Source organism: Spea bombifrons, chromosome 13, assembly GCF_027358695.1.
Source record: "Spea bombifrons isolate aSpeBom1 chromosome 13, aSpeBom1.2.pri, whole genome shotgun sequence".
NCBI classification, from domain to species: Eukaryota; Metazoa; Chordata; class Amphibia; order Anura; family Pelobatidae; genus Spea; species Spea bombifrons.
Genome location: NC_071099.1, coordinates 16,301,443 through 16,324,154, shown reverse-complemented (window position 1 = coordinate 16,324,154; position 22,712 = coordinate 16,301,443). Strand labels below are relative to the sequence as shown.

General features: G+C 44.7%; 2 protein-coding genes across 2 annotated transcripts in view; one reads left to right on the top strand and one right to left on the bottom strand.

Moving 5' to 3' along the window:
* Positions 1 to 2,621, bottom strand: part of MYO1D (myosin ID) — a 35,280-nt gene extending 32,659 nt beyond the window's left edge. The window contains exon 1 of the mRNA XM_053453011.1: positions 1,847 to 2,621. Coding sequence (XP_053308986.1) covers positions 1,847 to 1,941 — 95 coding nt within the window. The 5' untranslated portion in view covers positions 1,942 to 2,621. The remainder of the gene's footprint in view (positions 1 to 1,846) is intronic.
* Positions 2,622 to 8,267: 5,646 nt separating this feature from the next.
* Positions 8,268 to 21,745, top strand: MAP3K14 (mitogen-activated protein kinase kinase kinase 14). Its single transcript, XM_053453868.1, has 17 exons — positions 8,268 to 8,406; positions 14,612 to 14,856; positions 15,201 to 15,273; positions 15,472 to 15,658; positions 16,182 to 16,685; positions 16,835 to 16,972; positions 17,404 to 17,533; positions 17,821 to 17,952; positions 18,038 to 18,142; positions 18,474 to 18,637; positions 18,796 to 18,946; positions 19,291 to 19,524; positions 19,724 to 19,827; positions 19,937 to 20,066; positions 20,483 to 20,583; positions 20,814 to 21,239; positions 21,599 to 21,745. Exons 2-16 carry the CDS (start codon positions 14,631 to 14,633, stop codon positions 20,985 to 20,987), a joined length of 2,553 nt encoding a protein of 850 aa, XP_053309843.1. The 5' UTR covers positions 8,268 to 8,406; positions 14,612 to 14,630; the 3' UTR covers positions 20,988 to 21,239; positions 21,599 to 21,745.
* Positions 21,746 to 22,712: the final 967 nt, after the last annotated feature.

The following is a 22,712-nucleotide window of genomic DNA, read 5'->3' as shown; positions in this document are numbered from 1 at the left end:
TATCGTGTTAAGCCCCTCCCCTTTAGGGAGGTGCCGGATTTGAGTATGTGAGGAGTTAAACATTCTTAGGACGTTCTCCTTTATCAGTTTGACATAATCAACGTAATACAAGAAAGACGGAAATAATCCGGAAATGCACATCCTTGTCCAATATTTACTGTTACACCTTAGTTGAGCCAGACCTCAAAAATCAACCAGATTAATGTCAGCTCTTTGGAGCGAACCATATGAGAAGTTGTCGGGGTTTGTGGCGTAAGCAAAAACATGTTTTTTAGGGCGATCAATAAATATAAATATCGATAATTGCACATACCAGAACTCCCATTTATCTCAAACAGATCTAACATTGCCAGAAGGCCTGAGCCGGAGTCTTGTAGGGTGAATGTCCTACCCCTCTTCCCATAGCGTGATGCACCCTGACAGCTGTCTGGCCCCTTTAAATGTTTGTGTTGCCCCCCTTGTATATGTATTTGCCCCTTTCCCCATCCCATGGCTATTTGCCCCCCAGGAGATCTGTTCGGTTGAACCCATCTCTTGGCATGTGATATACTCCGGCTCCAGTGCTGGCACGGCCAATGTTCCGGGAGGGGGGTCTCACCAAATTTTAATGGGAGCCACTGATTGGATGCTTCAGTGCGCATAGCATTGGATCCCCTCTGGAGATGCAGCTTCTCCCTGAGATTAGTGCCTTCATACTTAATTTATGTTCATTGGCCAGGTGGCTGCAATGTCCTGTTGAGAATAAATCTTTAGGGGTATTAGGCAGATCCCGGCTACCCCAAAGATACTTGCCTTTACATTAAAGAATGAGGGGCGGAGGGGGCAGCTGGGGGCCCGGCAGTGCCCTCGTTCAGCACCCCAGGTATATACATCACTGCTAACAATATCCCTGCCCACCCTTACCAACCATGTCGAGCGAGCCGGCTTAAGATCTTCCTCTCGCCGAGTGGTTCCCCCATTTGTGGCAAGCGAGCCCAGAACTGGCTTAGCCTTGGGCCATACCATGCGTCTGTGGGCTCATCCAACTCTACAACTCTCCCCCCACCCATTAGGGCCATGTTGGTGCCAATACCTCGCCAACATCCCCCTTTACATTATTGTTTTTGGGTGGTGCTACGGTACAAATCCGCTGCTTAGAGCCCCGTTAGTACAAAGCGGCCCCCGCTAAGGCGATGCGGGGGGGCGGTTATCCCTCTTATTTGTATCGATTTCTTAAATTCCGATCCTTCCATCACTTATGTTGGAGATGGGACCCCTCAAAATCTTTTCACTTTGTGCCCCCACATTCTTGGTGTGCCTAGGGGTCACGTGAATGTAAATGTGCCCCCCCCGGGCGGTACGGTGACCCCCAAAGAACCAAAACACCAATAATTATATATCTCCACGCCATTGATTAAACATAGATTAAACATAGATTTCATATAAATCCGCCCAAGAATCCCCTTAAAACAATCCCCCAAAGTCTATTTATAGCACAGGTGGTTAACCGGTTACATGCCAGAGAGACACACCGCTTTGCGTTTGCCTCGGTTATTTAAAGGGTTAAGGCATTAGCTTTGCAGAACATGATGTTAAGTGATGACAGGGTGATGTCTGAGAGGTCAGTCCCTCACAGGGTCAAAATTCCAGAACAGGGGCAAGGGGAGAGCATGATAAGGAACGGTGCACATAGCGTGCGAGGTGTGTAGGTGCACACAGCGTGCGAGGTGTGTAGGTGCATGCAGCGTGTGAGGTGTGTAGTGCGAGGTGTGTAGGTGCACGCAGCGTGCGAGGTGTGTAGTGCGAGGTGTGTAGGTGCACGCAGCGTGCGAGGTGTGTAGTGCGAGGTGTGCAGCAGGTCACTCACCTGAGCTTTAGGTTGTCCATGAATTCTGGTAAAGTGACAGAGTCCATGAGAACAAAATCCGCCTTGCCGTACTCCAGACCCTCTTGCTCGGCCATGTCTGTGGTTTCCGAGGTCCCAGCTACAGAAGAACCCACCAAAAATACACAGACTAGTAACAAATTACAAAGCTTCTGAAGACCGCCGGCAGCCAGGTGGTAGATGGATCTCTTTTTTATTCCAGGATGTCTCTGACATTCCCAGGTGCTTCTCTGCAGTGTCTAAAGCTCCCCCGAGGAACCTCTACCAGCAGCTACAGGTGGACACCAAGCAGTTGACCAGAGCTTGGATGATGGTCTTCAGGAGCTAGATCCAAGAACTGGGAAAGATGCCATGTCTCAGAGTGCAAATAATAGACGAGACGTCTCAGAGTGCAAATAATAGACGAGATATCTCAGAGTGCAAATTATAGACCGGATGTCTCAGAGTGCAGATAATAGATGGGATGTCTCAGAGTGCAGATAATAGATGGGATGTCTCAGAGTGCCAAGGATGAGAATGTCTTATTCAGAAGTTCCAAAGTCCAGAGCATGGATTGTTGGTGCAGGTGAGGTCTCTCAATGTGCAGGAGATGTCTCTTAGCGTGCAGGAGATGTCTCTTAGCGTGCAGGAGATGTCTCTTAGCGTGCAGGAGATGTCTCTCAGGAGCTGTCACTTGGGAAAGGGTCCAGGTCCCAGGGCAGTCCTTGAGGGGCTGTGATCGGTAAAGACATAACCAGGAAGAGTGTGTTGTGAAAGAGGTGAGAGGAGGCGAGCGGGTGGGAGGGGGCAGAAAGTTTAAGGGAGGAGTGAAATAGGAGAAGCCGGGAGAGGAAAGGTAAGAGGGGGTGAGAGGTGAGGGGATGAGGGAGTTGACAGGGAAGAGGGAAGTCTGGGGCATAGAGTGAAAATAAAGCGCGCGGCACAGGGCAGGTGGGAGGGGCAGGAGCGCCCAAAATTTGTGAATGAGGAGGGAACATAAAGAGAGGTGACTTACAAAAGAGAGGGCGGTGAATGGCACCGTCCGGAGAGAAAGGGGTTAAATGTGTGATCAGGGAGAGGAGTCAAAGCGATAAAACTTGGAGAGATAACTTGGGAGTGGCGGAGGGCGATAATCCACACACAGAACGCGGGAGCGGGGGGGCACTGATAAGGGGGTGTTGGGGCAGATAGGGTGATTTAGAATAAAAATACTCCTGGGGGGGGGAGAAAATGAATTTGGGAAGGAAGCAGGCAAAGTATAGTAAGTGTGTGCTCAGGTATGGAGGGTGTGATGAGAGGGAGGTGGGTAAGAATGCCCAGGGGTGGAGGGTGTGATGAGAGGGAGGTGGGTAAGAATGCTCAGGTATGGAGGGTGTGATGAGAGGGAGGTGGGTAAGAATGCTCAGGTATGGAGGGTGTGATGAGAGGGAGGTGGGTAAGAATGCCCAGGGGTGGAGGGTGTGATGAGAGGGAGGTGGGTAAGAATGCTCAGGTATGGAGTGTTTGGAGAGGGAGGATATAGGTAAGAATGCAAGGGTGTGGCGTAGAGTAACAATGACTTTACGCAGCATTTACACCCTGACTGGGTCATTTCTGCTCTCAGTTTGTGAGTTTCCTATACAATCCCGGTGTGTAAATGTGTTTTGCACATTGTCATCCGTGACGTCAGTGAACTTATTTCTCCTAACTGTGTATTAAACACTTTCAATGAGAAGGAGGCCTTTTATTAATGTAAAGTGCATGTAGCCATTTCTGAAATGTTGTTGTGATAACAGTGATTGTTTGCATTACAGATGATTCATTTGTAACTAATTTGTGTTTCTAGTTGAGCATCAGAATCCTCCAGCTCCAGGGACAAGGGCGCCCCCTAGTGCTGTGAGGGTGGAAGCACAGCTAGGCGCTTTTCTGGGCATCGATGAATGACATGGAGCATCTGCATAGACCGACGCACGTAAAACTAGATATTTAAACATACATTTTAGGTGAAAGAAAGGAAAACACTTTACCGGGAAGATTGTTCCGTTCACTTAAAATGTGCTCCCTGATATCACCGTACATTATGAAAGGCAAGCCCTACAGAACTTCTCCTGCAGGACGGGCTCAACTGGTCCTGTACTATGTGAAGCTCAATTAGCAAGAGGGTTTTACAGACAGGGTGGTCGATAAATGGAACAGACTCCCATCATAAGTGGTAGATGCTAATACATTAGGGAATGTAAACATGGATGAGATGTGGGTGGCTTCTGGATCTAAGATGAGACCAAGGATTGATTAAGGTCTGAGGTTCCTCTACTTCAGGAAAACCAGGCAGGATACATTGGCCGGCTGGTTCTTCTCTCCCGTCAGATTCTATGTAACTAGGTAATCTCCCATATAACATATACTCGGTGCTGGACCAATGATGTTACTTAAGATAAAACACTTGAATTGTTCCGAATCGAATTTCATAGCCATGCATGGAAGCTTCAAGTGTTTAAGGCAGCAGCCTGTACTCTGTGCTCCGCTACAACTACATCTTAAAAACCCTGATGTGAACTGTTAAAATATTCCAAGGAAAGGAGCTGGGAGCCTTGAGATTATTAGATAGAATTTAGGAAGTTTAGCAGGGGGTAAAGTTGAACCCAGTTTCCAGATGTCAACACCATGGACCTGGATGTACAAGGGTCACATTACTACTTCCATTAAAAAAAAAACGTATTTAGGAATATTTCTGCAGAGCATTTCAATTAAAATGCTTCAACCTAGGAATACGCGCACAGAGAAAACACGCACCGCGCTAAGTCACGCTATTTTGGGGTGTTTGTCTAATGGAGCCTACTGAATCTGGACCATAAGGGAAAGGCAGAGATGGTAAATATGTCTTGATTTAAAGAGACGGCCTTCCGAGCCCTGCCTGGGATTTCCGAGGGTATATGTTACAAAAGCAACGTTCTGGGAATATTTGGCTCTACGGGTGCGTGGGTGAGTGTGCGTGTGTGCCTGAGTACGCGTGTGTGCCTGAGTGCACGTGTATGTTTACTGTCATGAAACAATTTACACAAAGGATGAAATCTGCCTATTTGCCACTAGATGGCAGGCTAATATTAATCTTGGGCATTGATATGGGATACGTTTTCTACCTTCTACGCACCCTTGGGTGGCCAGCAGGGTTCTGAACTTTTCTTCACGCACTTTGGAACTCTTTAGGCTAACGACTACTGAGAGTGTGACACGCCATCCACTTATCAACTGGCGTGTTTGCCTGCACCACCAAACCTTCGGGGTACCTGCTATAAAAGGTCCACCAGCAGTAGACGGTCCATACATGGCACCGCTGGAGGCATATTCTGCATCAGCCCGGAATATGAGTAACAGAAATCTGGCGTGTCCTTCATAAAGCAAGGCGTATCACCTGGGTTTACTGAAATCCTGAACACAGATGTTTCTAGAATGTTGCATCATGCATTTGAGTTCATGAGAATTAGTGGCATAACTTTAACTCTTCCAGGGATCCTGTGTCCAGTAGAATAAATGACATGAAATCACCCGTTTCTGTGATAGCGTCTAAATCCTGATGTCCATTCAATTATTTGCATCGTGCTTAGAAACCCGGTGAAGTGATGCTTAGAAAGTCTTTAGCCAGATGTTACATCCAAACACTATGCTTCATTTATAAACATGATATGCTGTAGAGGTTGTGGCGGGGGGGTCGGGGACTTGGACCTGTCCTCCCGGGGTCCATAGGCTGCTGTAGCTCTAGTAAAGTGAGGTGACAGACCTTGCGCTCCCACCACAGGATGGAGGATGAAGAAGAAGGATGAAAGAAGAAGGATGGAGGAAGAGGTAAGAGATGGAGAGAAAGGGGTGTAAGGACAGTGTATGCGTATATATGTGTGTGTTTGTAAGCTTGTGTATGGGCAGGTGTGTGTAAAAGTGGTATAGGTATTTGTAAGCTGGTGTGTAAGGGCAATGTATATGTGTGTGTAAGGGCAGTGTGTGTGTATATGTGTGTTAATGGGCAGGTGTGTGTGTACAGACAGCATGTATGGGCAGTTGTGTAAGGGCAGTGTATGTGTATATGTGTGTTAATGGGCAGGTGTGTGTACAGACAGCATGTATGGACAGTTGTGTAAGGGCAGTGTATGTGTATATGTGTGTAGGTATATATTGGGAGGTATGCAATAAACCTAAATAATTAACAGAACCCATAAAGCCTACCAGGCAAACGAGGAACCACCACACAGGGACCGACATACCAAGATGTCCAAACCTGAGGCTCCCAGCACCACCTACCGGAAACCTCCCATCAAATGCTCTCCCCCAGAGCATTCACACCCCCTACCCCCTAAATCCCACCCCCAACCTACCAAAATTGGCACCGAGGCCTAGCCCTACTCGGGATCCCAGTCAAGGCCCATGCTGGCCCCTGTGGGCATCAGGAGAAAAACTGATCGAGGACCCCCCTATAATAGGTGGGGCCTAACTATACTCCACCCACTCAGATGGGTCCCCTGAGGTCCATTTATCAGTTGTGATGCTAGCAGCCCACGGGCCAGTGCTAATTACCACCTCTTTCTATTTCTAAATGGTGTTGGCACCAGTATTACTTCTTTGTAGGCACGCGGGACATCAGGTGTGGTGAGAAAGCCTTCCAGCCAGCGTTGCCGTACGATTATAAAACCTCAAATTCCTGTTACGTTTCTACAAGCTCAGTTTCGGCACGGTTTTGATAGGGTGAGAAACTCAACCTTTCCGGCTTCTTACATAATGAACTATAAAGGAAGATAACTACATTTCAAAATAATTCTCATTACGTGTACGTCGCCAGCCTGTGCAGCGGTGCATTTTCCTGTAGTGGACATTATAATTTATACAGTTTAATGACATGATCACACAACTATCAATATGTATTTGATTTTAGAAATTGTGCCGTTCTCCGGTCAGCGCATTTTCTCTCCCGTAATGGATTTAGGCCATAATAACTGTTTTTTTGTTATCAATTAGTTCGGATTGATATATCGACGATATTTTTCTCCAGAATTGCGTCACATTGAACAGATTCATATATCAGGGCTGGTTTATAAAGATGGATTCTGATGCAAAGTTTGAAAAGTACTCTTAATACCATGGCAACTAATGGAATGTTCATGTTTGGACCATTCCACTGGCTTCTTTTGTGAACTTGATCCGCGACTGTTCTTTGCTTCCCAGTATTAGAGCTCGAAAGCCGTTTCTCCGCTTTTACTTGGTCTGCCTCGAGATTTAGCGATAGTTGGCACTGCAAAGCATTGCGTTACCCCTCTGGCACTCAAAGGGATAAAACTCTACAGCCATACATCGAGCCTCCGTCTTGCCCTTTCTCCACCCCTCCTGATCTCTCTTGTTTTTTCTCTGCCACTTTGTTCCTCTTTCTGGCTTCCTGTATCTCATAAGTCTCCCTCCTCCTCTCTCACTCTCTCCCTCTCCAGTGTCCCTCCCTCCCTCCTTCTGTCCCCCTCATCCAGCCTCTTACATTTTTTTCTAGCCTTTCCCCTTCAGCCCCCACCTCTTCATTTTTAACTCCTTTCTTCTTTCCTTTCCTCTTTAACTCTCCTGTCCTCGCCACCTCCACTTTTTTTTCCCTCTCCCTTCCTATCTATCATTTTTCTTTTAACCCTTTTGTTTTTAACACTTTTCTCAGGCAGCTGTTCGCTGGAAATGGCCTATTTTTGGGAATGTCTGTATCCTGTACGCCCACATGCCGTGGTCACCTGCCAAAAGCCTGTTAACCCTTTACTGCCTCCTGGCGTAATATGAGGAGATGGTGGGATGGGGGTCCCACCTTGTCCTGGGTGGGATGGGGATTCCTACTTGGTCCCTTCACCCATGCGCCGAAATTAATCCAATCTTTAATGATCTTGAAGTTCTGAGTAAAAAACACCGGGGCGGGGGAAATGCCAAAATATGTTTTCAGAATAATAATCAGCGACACATGTTTAGTTCAGAAATCAAAGAACTCTGGCAGGGTGTCAGCGGTCATGGACCTTGACACCCCTGTATGCAAATTAGCTGTCTTTTATGTTAAACTTTGTTCGTGATAAAAGTTTGTTTAACGTTCTCTTTGTAACGCGATCCTACGACGCAGGGAATATGGAACTCCGGAAGAGGTTATAGTGTTTAGTAAAATAGGTTACTGTTTGCACATAAAAATTAACCCACACAGTTATGTACAGCGCTCTTGGATCCTATTGGTTGTTTAACTTCCTGTAAAGTAAGAAGTCTCTGCCGGGAAAATCCATGACCCAGTCGGCCAATCAGCATGGGAGATTGTCGGTGAAGGGAGGGGGTAAGGGTGTCTGGTGAGTGAGATCATCACGCTTGAAGGTATGGGGAGTGGAGAGGGATAAGGAGGGGGATCAAGAAAGTTGTGTGAAAACTTGGAAAGGAAGGGGCTCCAGATAAGGAGGAGGGGAAGGGAAGAGTGTTTAAAAAAACGTGTGTGGGTGAAGGCAAGAGGGCGAAATAGAAAGTGGATGGTGGCGGAATTTGCGGGTAAAGATTACCCTGTAGGAGCCAGGCAAAGAAGTCCAGAAGAAGTCAGACCGGTAAGAAATGGCCCTAAGGGAGGGTGCGGATCTTCACGCCAGGAGGGGCCTTGTGCATAAAGCAATTTGCTTATTCAAACATTTCTAGTGATTATTATTTATTGTTTTATATAGCACCGTCATATTCCGTAGCGCAGTACAATGGACTGACAGGACGTAACAAGTAGTATATAACATAACATGACTTATAGAAACAACCGGTGAGGAGGACCCGGCTCAGACGAGCTGACAGTCTAGGGATATTATCTGTGTGGCTCCAAGTGTCCGTGCAGGTATTTTATGCGTTAATAATAATAAAATAATATTTATAATATATTAATCCTTAAAAAGCTATTCTTCAATAGTAGCTTTCATTAAGACGAAGTTAGAAACCCCTGCAGGGTGTAATTGTGTGCATGCGGTATGTTCACAAAGCATGAATGAAGAGGTGCAGAGTACATACATGTGCATGTAATCATACATACATATATATATATATATATATATATATATATATATATATATTGAAAAGCCGAAGATGCGCATGTGATGCTTGGAAGCAAGTATGGGATCGCAGGCTATGAATGCTCGTGAGATGAGGCCATGGGTGGCTCTTCTCCACTCTCTGATCCGATGTTTCTGCTGTGTGTGTTTGTGTACTGTTAGTGTGTAGGTGTCGTCTGGAGGTACGTGTAATGATTAACTGGGTATTGATATACACATGGAAAAGGCGGTGTATTTGTTCTTGACCTGCTACACGTATGATGTGTTTAAGCCTCTCAATACATCTGATGCTGCATCTTACTGCTCATGTTTTGAGCATTATGGATGACTTTACATACAGTATATCTCAATATTATTATTAAGACAAAAAGGGTGCGATTAGCTACAGAAATGTGTGTCGCTCCAAAGTGCGCTTCGGTAATTTGGTGATCTGTCTGCTTTTGCACTGGTGAAGATGAAGCAAATCAGCATGATGGGGCAGCATGTTTTTTGACCATCCGATGGAGGCCCATTCATGTCCATAGAATGAGTCTTAGGATTCTTGTAGGGTGATATAGACTAAAAGCATGGTGAATCAAAGCATTCTAACTCACTTCCCGTACTGTGCGTTATGGACCGGTCTCTGCTTATCATGCCGGTTCAGCTAAGCCCTTCTTACAGAAGCTTGCTGGGATTGGCCTTTCGTAATGAAGATGGTTGCCTGAATTGGCCAACCCACCTCTTCAAACCCAAATCTGTCCAAAATGACAATCATCGTTGTATCCCAAGTTGTCTGACCATTATGGTTTATATAGATTTGAGAGCTTTGGACACTCAGGTCTACTTGCTAAGGCCTAAGAATACCAGTTATATGAACGCACTCTCAGCAGCCTACCGCCTAACGTTTCATGAACGCTTGTCTTGGTTGGTGTGGCTGGTGGTGGGGACTGGTAGGGTCGTGGTGGATGAGGCTGGATGGTGCTTCACGTCCGCCTTACCTGGGTCACTTAGACCATCATGACAAGGTCACGTCAACAGCACAAACCTTCATTGATTTTACCGATCGCTGCGCCAGTCTGAGGACACCAGATGATTTCTCCAACTAGCCCGTGATCCCCACAGTCTGCAGAAGCGACCATGCAGGACGGTAGGACAGTGCCCCGAAAATGGGGACACGGGAGATGCAGCAGGTATTCAGTATTATGTTCAAATGACCAATGCTCTTCCCTGAGAACTCTCAAGGTTTTAACATGAATGAATAGACACATCATATTCTCTGATTAATCTCATTATAACTAGTTCTTTGCTCGCTGGTGTATTACAGTTGAAGTTCCTGCTTGAATACAGGTGACTCACACAGAATATCTTTACCTCCTCAGAAGTCATTTGCATAAGTACAGTTATTAGCATATAGTTGGCCCCGACTATTAAAGGGCTAATATTTTAAGATGGACAGGGTGAGCTTATTTACAAAGTTCACAGGTATGCCAACCGGCCGCTTCAAGTGGTAAATCAGATGCCAACAAACAAACTTGTACCGGCAGGCCTGTGCCACAATATCCGAGAGTTAAGGTTGTGAAATGTGGATGTACCTGTGTGGCTAGATTGTAAACATGATCCACATTTTGTGGTTATAATTCTATGACATCATCAAAGTGGAAGAGGTTGTCCCATAACCTATAGATATTTTCCAGATTCCCGGTGTATTGTTTGTTGAATTCAGTAATAGTAGCGTTTTAGATGCCTTTTGTCCTGGTTTTCGTTCTTATTTGAGTGTTACGGGTTAGAGCGTCCCGGGTAAATCCTGTCAATAATGCCCGTGTGCATATGGTTTTCACAGATTAGGGGGAAAAAAGCTAATTTTCCTCTTCTAAATTGGCTACACAATTAAAACACGACCACTTGAAGAGCTTTTAGTAAAAATAGTGGTGTACCGCTAGCTAGCATCAAGTCCTTGAGCATTAGTGCTCTGGTGTCACGGACGTGTCCCGACAGCAGAGACCTCTGTTCGCTGCCTCCTTCTTTGGTTTTGCTGTATTAGTCATATCCCAGCCGGCACCATTAGTCACCGATTCAGGAGAACATTGAAGGAACGTGAGAAGAGAGATCTTTACCATTGGTGGGACAGATGTCCTCCCAGATACTGAGGTGATGGGGTCTGGTGGCAGCTTGAACCGCACACGTTACTCCGCTTGATGAAGGTATAAATGAATAACACGTTTCCTGCAAATAAAGGTCCAAAACGTATAACAAAATGGAATGGCTTGACTACAATTAAATGCAGAATGTAGTTACACTGCTTTGTTTGAGTGGACACTCCAGCCATCATACACACTTTAATGCATATGATATCTGAGGGGTTCCTTATAAATGTATGGGGTTCTGCGCGATACCCCATTCGTATCTTTCCCATTCTTCCAGCTCCTTAGCTTGGCCATGTCCTGCATGGCTTACTCTGGAAGGTCTATCAGGACTCCCCCATGCGCTGAAAGTGCTCCAATTAACCTAATTAGACATTGCTTACCTGCCACTGGTTGCCTGCTTTAAGCATCCAACGATAGCATGAAAACTGGACCATACCATTTAGTGTATTGGACTTAAAACACACGAAGGGCCGACCAAAATCCACCTTAAGCCCTGAACAAGGCTCCGTGAAGCTTTCTGTTGGATGAGATAGGGTTAGAGTAGCTAGAGAGGGGGGTGTGACGAAGGGAAGGAGGTTCAGTTATAGGACGGGTTTGAAGAGCTTCCTGCTAAAACTGAAAGTAATCAGCAGTGTAGCAACCATTTGAGTTCTTCTAGAGAAACAGGACAGACCGCACCATCTGTGAGTGAGTATTGCCACAAATTGCCCGTGTCGGGTGAGCGTGGATCTGGAGTCGGTTAGATCACCGGGTCCGTACCGTGCATGGACAGCATCTTGCGCTTTAGATTTACTGTCATGACATATTATTGCATACGGTATATCTATGTTAATATACATGTGTGCATGTGTATACGTGTGTTGCACATTAAGTATGTAGTATGTCACATCAACATACTTGAGCTACATGGACACAAGGTTATTTTATTAATGCGTCTTTAATATGTGCCTATTTATCATATGAGATTAAGATATATATATATTAAAGTATTGTTTTGTACTTATGATGGGGTATAAGTTTATATTTGTGTGTGTCATTTATATGTATTGTTAGTGTGTTGTGTGCTCCTGTATTTATGATATGTTGGCATGCTAATGGTCTTCCATTGTTATTGATATACATTCGGTTACAATGTTGCGTATGTTTGGAGGCGTCGGAGTTGCCGGTGTTCGGATGGATAATAGGACAGCTAGAGGTTTACCAGAACCAGTGAGTTCCTAGGGTGCAGCGACTGTAGGGTCTCATACCGGGAATACATGGACTCCCAGAGTCCTATCATATGCTATGTGACACGTATGGCCCCACTGGATTCACACACGCTGCAATGTATGAGTAACAAAGGCATGGAGTGAAAACATACGCATACATGCGAGTGAGGGAGAATATGTGTATATGTGTGAGGGAGAGTCATGTGTATGTATGAAGGAGAATGAGCATGTATACGTGTATGCATGAGGGAGAGTCGTGTGTGTATGAAGAAGAATGAGCATGTGTACGTGTATGCATGAGGGAGAGTCGTGTGTGTATGAAGGAGAATGAGCAAGTGTACGCATGTGTGTGTGAAGGAGAGTCATGTGTATGTATGAAGGAGAATGAGCATTTATACGTATATATGTGTGAGGGCGAGTCGTGTGTGTATGAAGGAGAATGAGCATGTATACGTATATATGTGTGAGGGAGAGTCATGTGTGTGTATGAAGGAGAATGAGCATGTATACGTATATATGTGTGAGGGAGATTCGTGTGTGTATGAAGGAGAATGAGCATGCGTACGTGAATGCATGAGGGAGAGTCGTGTGTGTATGAAGAAGAATGATCATGTGTATGTATATGTGTGAGGGAGAGTCGTGTGTGAATGAAGAAGAATGAGCATGTGTATGTATATGTGTGAGGGAGAGTCATGTGTGTATATGAAGGAGAATGAGCATGTGTACGCATGTGTGTGTGCGTGATGGTAATTGTTCATGTACTTGTGAGTGTCTATACAGATATGTATGTGCAGTCTCTGGAACATGCCTATGGCCTGAAGGATAACCTTGAGTCTGGAACATCTAGAACAGGTTTTTATTGCCATTCTTGTACCGTTAGGATCAGTACCGCAGACATCGCTATCATATCTTGAACACTTGTTGGCTATGCATGGCGTGGACTTTATATGGTCGATTTGCAAGCCATGCATTGATTGGGGATAGCCGTGCAGATATGTAATTCGTGGTAACATTTAGGACAAGAGCATCAACCATCCTTTAAATCAGTCTAAATCAGTCTAAATCAGTACCGCGCAGAACAAAATCTAGCAAGCCGGATGTTTGTGGCAGTGTACAGGTTATCAGACTGATAAGGTGCAGCTCACAGAAATGTAAGTTCATGACACGGTTAATCATCATGAGTTCAAATGTCAACACCGAGGAGACTAGACTTATAATGATCATCAAATTCCCATCGCTCTACTAGCTCGCCATCACGACGGGATCCTCTCTTCTTTCATTCATTTTATTTTTCAATGGATGTTGATGCTCTTGAAACCTCATCCTCATAACTTGGCGTAGGACTTAGGGTTTTGGTCTCGATGTGTTATGATTATGAAATTTCTGGAGGGGAGGAACTTAAGAAGCCCGCAAATTATTGCCGAGATGTCTTCTCTTACGCTCTGACGTATTGAAATAGAAAGTGTTCCTAGCAAGACCTGCTCAGCCGGTACTGAAAAAATGTAAAGATTTCAGATCTCTGAGATAAAATTCATCCCATTTACCTTATCAATGGAAATATTTGAAGAGGGCAGTGGCTTAGCACTTTTCTTTTAACCTTAATGATGCCATGATGCACAATATGCCCTCTGCTTTGGTTGGAGATCGGTCAATGGACCCATCTACTTGTGTTGGAATTAGGAGGGTAATGATGGACGGGACTGGGATACAGACGTTGAAGTGAGAATGGCAGAGATGTTGAGGATGTTGAGTCTGGATCGGCAGTGTGTGTTCACTCACTTGTCACTAATAAAGGTCCTAGGGGCACCAGGGGCCGCTAACATGCAACAGACAACCACAATCTGTGACTATACGATGGAGACCCTACCTTGGATCAGCGGGAACTATGGTTCCTACTGACCTATTTACACAGTAACAAAATTTCATCTTTCATGAATTTACAGTGTAGAATAGGCGCTCAACTCTGGTGAGCTTCTCCCGCTAAAAGAACCTGCATGATGTACGGTGATAAGAAGCATTGAGTGTCATCTCACCAACTTTACTACATGAATAAACCCTCAATGGGGTACCAGTGAGCCAGTTCCCATTTTGGGTAGAAAGGTGTCATCACTCCGCTGGCTCCATCTTGCTTTGGCTTGGATGATAGTAACCGTGATTTTCCAATTGTAACACAAAACCCACTCTTCATTGATAGGTGAACTTATTAAAATATATAGACTGACTGCTTACTGTTGAGAGACACAAATATATATGCGGGTAGAACGCGTGGGGAATCGGTGTAGTTTGGCTCGAGTCCAGCATGTACCTCGAAGTGGAAACATGGCTTGCATGGCCCTCAAGTCAATATCTCACCGCTCTGCTCATAATGATCAATGTGTTTTGTCCTCTTAGGTCACAACAGATTTGACCCATGGCTAGAGATAGCGTTAAGTTCCCAGGGCAATCCTCCGACCAGAACTTGGAACCGCTCAAGGCGCATCAATATGAAGGGGCTGGGGGGAAAGAAAAAGACGAGGCCGAGCAGAAGGAGGACTTCCTGAAAGATGCCAAGAGCACCTGGGCCAAATTTATATTCCAAGGCACTGCAACCGAGGAGAAAGACGCCTCTGCTATCACCATCATCGCACATCCTGAGAGTAAGAGGACCTCCTAAAACATTTATATGAGAAAGCACTGCATGGTTTCAGACATAACTCCTCTTGTTGCGCAATATGTTTCCCTATAACGCCTCCTATTACTCCATATACCCTCCCTATAACCCCTCTATTACATGATATAACCCTCCCTATAACCCCTCTATTACATGATATAACCCTCCCTATAACCCCTCTATTACATGATATAACCCTCCCTATAACCCCTCTATTACATGATATAACTCCTCCATATAACACCATCTAACCTCTCCATAAATCCCCATCCTATTATGTTACCCCACATATATCACATATGACATATATCACTGCTCTGTATGTTTCAGGTGAAAATAACCAGGAGATCTGCCCCAGCTCCCAGAAATCCCAGCTGTATATACCAGACTCCAATCAGTACAGGTAATGGGAGTAATTCCTATAGATCACACAGACACTTTGTTTATGTATGTTTGTTTATTTGCTTTGTGTTGCGGCTCTTTTCTTCATTCTTTAATCTTTGTGGAGTTGGTTAGTGGCTTACATCGGCTCCGTCGGCCCTTGTAAGAAAGAGAAAAAAAAAGCACACCTGTCACGCTAATGCTCATCATTTGTCCGCAGCCTGTCAGAGAGCATTGAAGACGTCCCAAATAATGTGACAAACTCCAGAGAGAGCAGGCTGGCAAAGAAGGCACGAGCTCCAAGGGGCAAAGGGAGGAAGGCAAAGAAGAAGAGAGGAGTCAAATATGGTGAATGCAGGGGGAGGAGTGGCCCCGAACAAGAGAGCCAAGCCCCTATACCTGTACAGGTATGATATTTTCCGTGGGGTGGGTGAAGGAAGTTTGTTCCAGTTTAGGACAGGTTTAGCATAAATGGAAGAAACAATGTTACCCTTTATTTTACCTGGATCCATACCGCCACCTAGTGGAAGTTAAGTGCACTACACTAAAACTATTACCAATATATCATCAGTAGACCATACATACGCTATCATTCAGAAGTTTGGGGTCACTTAGCTGTTTTCATGGCAAGCAAGGGCATTTCTAGCTGTAACAAATATTCAAAAGGCTTTTTTTAAGGCTCAATTAGCCTTTTAAACTTGGATCAGCGAACACAATTTATTCAGTGACTTAAAATTGATAATATAAGACAAAAAGTGGCACTGGTCACCAGTCAAATAATATAGGAAAATGGTAATGGGTTGGAACTGATTTCGGAGCAATTGCTATAGAAACCAATGGAATCCTCCATTCTCTGGTTTAGCTTTGATAGATACGACTCCATTTCTGTATCATCTTGGGAACGATGACTTCTCTTCTTTCTTACTGCAGGACGATGAGTCCCAAACCAACATGGGGTTTGATGACAACCTATGGAAGAACGACGAGAAAAACAGCTTTGGTTCCATTTTGCAGCAGAACACAACAATCACCGACTATTTACCTCTGGCTGCCCCGCCGCTGAATAATTACGTTAATCTGGATAAACTCCATAAACTCATCAGTCCAAATCAGTCCATTTACCACGTGGGGAAAGGGAAATCGCCACCCAAAACCTTTACGGAAACCCTTTTCCCCCCATCCTCTAAGCTACCTGGAATTATTAAGGGCTTGAACCTAGACGACTGGGAAGAAGAATGGAGCTCCTTAAATTCCACCGCCCTCTTTATGGACTCGAAGAACCATTCTGTGGAAGAATGTATGTTGGCAGCTCAGAAGGGAAGCGTGAGCTCAGGGGAAGCACAAAACCTGTGTCTTCTAGCCAAGTCCTGGAGAAAAGCAGCAGACCTTGAGGACATAGACAACACAGACAATGAGGGTGTTCTTCTCCATGAGGTACCTCTCAATGACCGTATTCTTTCTTGTAAGGGTATCTTTCCCCCTCTCCCATGGTAGCCCATCATGGTCTGTCTTTAAAAAGTTACTGTTAAACATCTAAAGGGTCCAAATTCACCAAATCTGTGTTCTGTCTGCTGTTCTCTTAGCACCTGAAGCCAGTGGACTACGAATTCAAAGAGGGCATTCACTGGAGGCAGTGCGGAGAAAAATTAGGCAGCGGTTCCTTCGGCGACGTCTTCCCAGCAAAGGATTCGAAATCAGGATTTATCTTTGCAGCCAAAAAGGTGAGGAATCACAGGAACCAACCCTATAAGAGCTAAAAAGCATATTGCTGTAAATATACCAGAAGAGCATTCAGGCACAGGTCGTGTCTATGGCCACTTCTACCTCCATAGTGTCCTCTGGACCTGTGTACCTTTGAGAGGTTGATAGCTGTGGTTGTCTAGTGAGGAGAGCAGGGAGATGTATTAATCTGTGTGTCCCCTTCTGTTCGGCCTCTCCACCTTGACCGTGATGTAAGCAGGATATTACATCATAACTCCTCACGTTCCTTCTGTACGCATGGACACCAGCAAGGTGACAGATGAAGAGATCCATGCTACGGGAAGAACTCCTCTGCCTACTGTGAGCTTTCGCTCAACCCCAACAATCCTGCAAATACCTTTATTTATTTATTTATTTTTTAAGTGTCACCTGTATCTCTTTCCACCCGCAGATTCATATAAACCAGTTCCGGCCTGAAGAGCTGACATCCTGTCTTGGGATCTCTTCTCCGACGATCATCCCTTTGTATGGGGCAGTCCGTGAAGGATGCTGGGTCACAGTGTTCATGAAGTTAATGAAAGGTAAGTTTTTTGGTTTTTTTTGTGCTTTTCGGCTTAAAAAATATTTTTTTTCTTAGTTTCAAAGTCTTGTCCGTTTCCAAGACAGATATCCGTCTCTTTCTCACCCTGGGCTCCTTGAACAGAAGGAGGATACGTATTGGTTAATCACAACAAAACTAACAACCGTGTGTTTTCCTCATTCATTACATTCACATATATAGTAAATAATAGCCTACCCAGTTACCTTAAATCCTCAGAAGTGTCTCACGAACCATCCTGCTCTGAAACGCACGCATTCTTTCTTTTAGGAGGTTCCCTGGGCCAGCTGATCAGAAGCGTCGGCTACCTACCAGAGGACCGAGCCCTGCATTACCTGGGCCAAGTACTGACTGGCCTAAATCATCTCCATATGGCAAGCATCATTCACGGAGACATTAAAGGTATCCTATATCTATGCATTTCTATTTCTCTCGGCCTCCTTCGCTCGTGTCTAACCCGTTGTCTCCCCTCCGTCTCCCCGCGCAGCCGATAACGTGCTCCTGTCTGAAGACGGGGACAGTGTTTACCTGTGCGACTTTGGGCATGCTGCTCAGATCCCTCCGAGTATATCCAAGAAACCTCTTCTGACGGGTACGTAGAGCAGTTTCTGCTATTCACTAAAGCCAGAGCTGTGGGTTCAACTTCCTCGCTGCTAAAGCGCCATATTAAGGTAAAAAAATGCATATTAAGATAATCTGTGAGTATTTTAGTATGCATTCTTCAAAAGAAAAAAATGCCTGAGGTAGAAGTTGCAGCTCTGCAGTTGCCATAACCCCCCCCTCCTCCGTAGTCTTCTCCTCACCGCCATCATTTAGAGATGACACAGGTGTAGAATCTCATATCTTAAACGCTTCTTTCGGGTTAGACTGATGAGCTGGTCTGACCTGGAGGTCTTCTGATCTTTTTCTCCATGTCATCGCAGCCGACTATGTCCCAGGGACGGAGTCCCACATGGCTCCTGAGATAGTGAAGGGAAATCCTTGTGACACAAAGGTTGACGTGTGGAGCTCATGTTGCATGATGCTGCACATGCTGAATGGCTGGCACCCATGGACACGTACGCACACACCACCCCTGTGCCTGAAGGTTAGTAGGCCCATCAGCCTAGTAGATATCAAAGCTACAAGCATAAAAATACTACAAAATATATATTTTTTTAAAAAAAAGGTGTCTTAAAACCATTCCCAAAATGTATTTTGTAACCTATGTTGCTACTTTCCTTTCTCCCATTCTTGTGTTTGCAGATTGCTCATGAGCCACCCCCTCTAAAGGAGACCCCCCCAACTTGTGACCCTCTAACCTTCAAGGTCATCGTGGCAGGGTTAGAGAAAGACCCACAGAAGAGAGCGACGGCAGCACAACTCAAAGAGAACGTGGACGCGGCTCTGCGTAAAAGTAAGAATTCTCCAGAAACGATATTCGACATGTTTTCCAGGGGTTTCTGACAAAGGGGTCCATCGTTATTGCGCCAATCAGACCATCTCTTGTGCAGTGCATCTCCCATCGTGTTCTACAGGACAGATGAAAGAGAGAGAAATGGGTGAATGTACAGCAAAAAATTTAGCTACAAAGAATAACGGCAGGCAGGACTTAGCCTTTTTAGTAATTAAGGTTAGTAACTAAGGTTAGTTTACTGTCCACAAAGTGTAGGGAGTACTAATAAATCAAAGCTCAGCCTTGGGGCCTATTATGTCTTGTAATGAAACAGCTAACTCTCTTCATGTTCTTCCTCAACCTAGTCGGTGGTCTGAAGTCTCCATGGAAAAGCGACTACAAGACCCCACGGGACTTCCCATGCCCATTCAGCGACACATTAAAGATTCCAAAACCACAGCCGCCTGTTCTGAAACCTAAGATTGGTTCAAACGTCCACAGGAAAGAGGCCTGGGGTGACACTACACTTACTTTTGGAGGCAAGAGTTCGGAGCTCGAGAAGACCGCATCTGACCTGGAACTAGAGCAGCTGGAGATAGGTGAGGGAGTAGCGTCCAACGTCATGGCTTTTCTGTTACCAGCACCAACGTTAAAGAGGCAGCAATACCAAGTCTTCTTCTATTAAAATCAAAATAAAATTCACAGATTACCGAACACAAGCTTTAAAATAGATACAGGAACTTGGTCTGAAGGACAAGATCACGTTCTTCTTTAACCGATCCATGATTTTGGTTGTAGGTCTCATGAGGGACAGCTTTGCTCTACCATTCTATCTTGAAGAACATCAGCTGATGTTGTCCTGTCTGAGCGATGACAGCATGGAGCCTTCACAAAGCCACAAGGTACTACGACCAAAATAAATGTGATTTACTCTGCCCAAGGCCACTTCTGTCTACCTTTTATGCCGTTGCACTCCTGCTAATTAACTCACTTGTTTTTATTCTTTTGTAGATGTCTGCCTACACCTTGGACACAAGAAGCTCTGGGATCCATTCATGGGACAGTCAAGTAGATCAACCCAGCTTCCACAGTGACTCCAAACTTAGTGGAGGAACCACAGTCACCCCAAGTTGGTTCAATGGTGTGTTTGAGATATATTATTATTATTTTTATTTTTTGTGATGAATATAAAAAGTTAGAACGCCAACAGAATGTTAGATATTAAAATGTTGGCATACCTTATAATTAAGGCAGATGCCAGTCTATGAGCCAACATGTTCTAATACCGTATTGTCCAGTTTCTTGTCTTTTACCACGTTTCATTATTTGAGATGAGGCTTATTACAAAATAACTTCCTGTAAAAATAAATCCTACGGCTTACGGCCAAACACAAAGGCGATTGCAAAGAGGTGGACCATGGAGAACATGGTGATAGAACACAGAACGTGGTTGAAGACAGGGAGGAAGAGGCATCATAGACTTGGGAGACCATTTGATTTAACAATAGAACTATATGGATCCAACATAATCTTACTTTTTTGTCGTTGCTGGTTCAGGGGTAAAAGTCCACTTGCAAAAGCTTGGTGGAGAGACGTTTCATATCCTGGAATCGAGCAGGACCAAACTGGGCGACCTGGCGGTGGGGATCAGTAGCCAGGTGAGCACATTGTCCTGCGCCATGCCTTACGCTGGGGACTGTATACAATCTCAGATTAATAATACAACTCTGTCATATATACTATGAATTAAATGATGAAGTCTTGGGTTAAATGTCAACGATGTTGGGATTTTTGTTTGCTATGGGCATCAACATGAGGTTCTTGAGTATCGTTAAAATATGGGGTAACTCATGAATAACCATCCAGTACCATCTCATTCCTTCCTTAGATGGATCTGAATGCTTTCACCATTCTCAGCCCCAATGGGAATTCTATACCCTGGAACACGGAGATCTCAAACTGCGGCGTCCATCTTCAGTGTTCCCTGGCTCTCGATGGTGACCGAGGCGGCTGGTCGTGGAGGGTGAAGGGCGGAAAGCTGGAAGAAGTGCCTACCGGGTAGATTGCTATAGAAAGACTCAGCAATAATCAGGGAGTCTGGATCATGTGATGGAATCCGTTACTCTGATCTCCTCTTGTGCCTTATGCGATTTCGCAAATCATATTTCTAAACATCCAAGAAAAATGTTTCTAAACCTGTTTTGTTATCGACGACTCCTGGTGGAGGGTTCCGCATTTTTCTGATCGAGTGAATTTTAGTTTTTCTTTTTTAAAAATAATGCAAAATTCATCTTTTTTTCCCCACATCGGAATAGTTAATCAATCAACTCATTGATTTAGCGAAAGGCGTTCTCCCGGCATGATTTATCATGATTCCGGTAGATTCCTGACTTTCTTTAATTACCCCCCCCCTTTGTCATTTACTATCAAATACCATATAAAATTACCCACTTCGTCTTTTAAGCGGACTTGGTGGTCCACAACAAATAACAGATATTACAAAAAAAACCACACAATCCATTTTGTTTTTGCCCTTCCGCTATACGTTTAGAACGAAAAGCAGCCTATCCTAGATCGTCGGGAATACGCAGGTCGGTGGTTTCTGGTTTTCTGAATCATGGTTGGCTTTCTAAACAATTATTTTGACATAAGTGATCGTTCTCAGCGCTGCAGGGTAATTATTAGAGTTAAAGGGGCAATCGTCACCCACGTCCATCGTCTGTAACCAGATACTTTATATTTGTAGAGCGGTTAGAGAGTAGAAATGTCCGTATAGACAGATGTGGCAAATTAGATTTAATTTTCCATTGCTTGCTCGTTCAGCTTCCCTTTTCTCCTCCACTTTTCCTTCGAGTCAACAGATAATCCGGTTAATACTTCTTTTTAGTAAACGATCAGGTCTAGCACTATGGGCCCTTGAGCGTTTTTGTGGCCCCAGGAAGCTATTCCCCTTTTTACCTTGCAGACCAGGTGACCCGGCTCTTTAGAACCAATTCTTATGAACGAAAGCTCCTCCAAATGGAGCAGAAATCAATCCCAAGACAAGCATTAATAACCCGATGTTAAAGCAATGCATTATAGAACAAAGGAAAGAACGGCATTTAAAAGGAGAAGCCATGCACGCGTCACTTTATCCCCCTCGAAATTGGGAGCTTTTAAGTCCAGTACATCCAGCTGAAGACTTCAGGACCTAGAGACGGAACCAGGATATTTCACAACAGGTCACCAATCAGCCTTTAAAGCCCCTCATAATTCTACAGTCACTCCTGATAAAGTTTTGGGCTTTAATCCCATACCTGTCAGATTACGTTACACTAGGGACCCTCAGATCTGTCTCCTGAGCTATTTCTGTCAAGTGCCCCAACGCTACTCCTATTTTGCCAAGTCCCGCCATGTTAGATTGTAAGCTCATGGGCTTGTACGTATTTGTGATATTTCTTTCGTAATGAGCGTTGTGGAATATGTTGACCTGTAATATCGGTATAGTATGTAATGGACTTTCTCACTACATTATAGTACAGATTGTGGAGGCAGATAGGAACCGGTTGGCTCCATGGCTTGGTCTTCAAGAGAGGTTTCTCCCCATCCCTTGAGTTCCCATCAAAGCCTTGCTCGGGTATCTACTATGTACATTTTGCACATTTCCCAAGAGTTGTCTACAATTTACACTCCCTCCCAAACTGCCTTTAAACATTATATATATATAAAAGATACTCTTCACTCTCCCACCCAAGGAGTCTATTGCCATGACCGGTCACCAGGTGGCAAAAGAGTCTACTGACTTTTA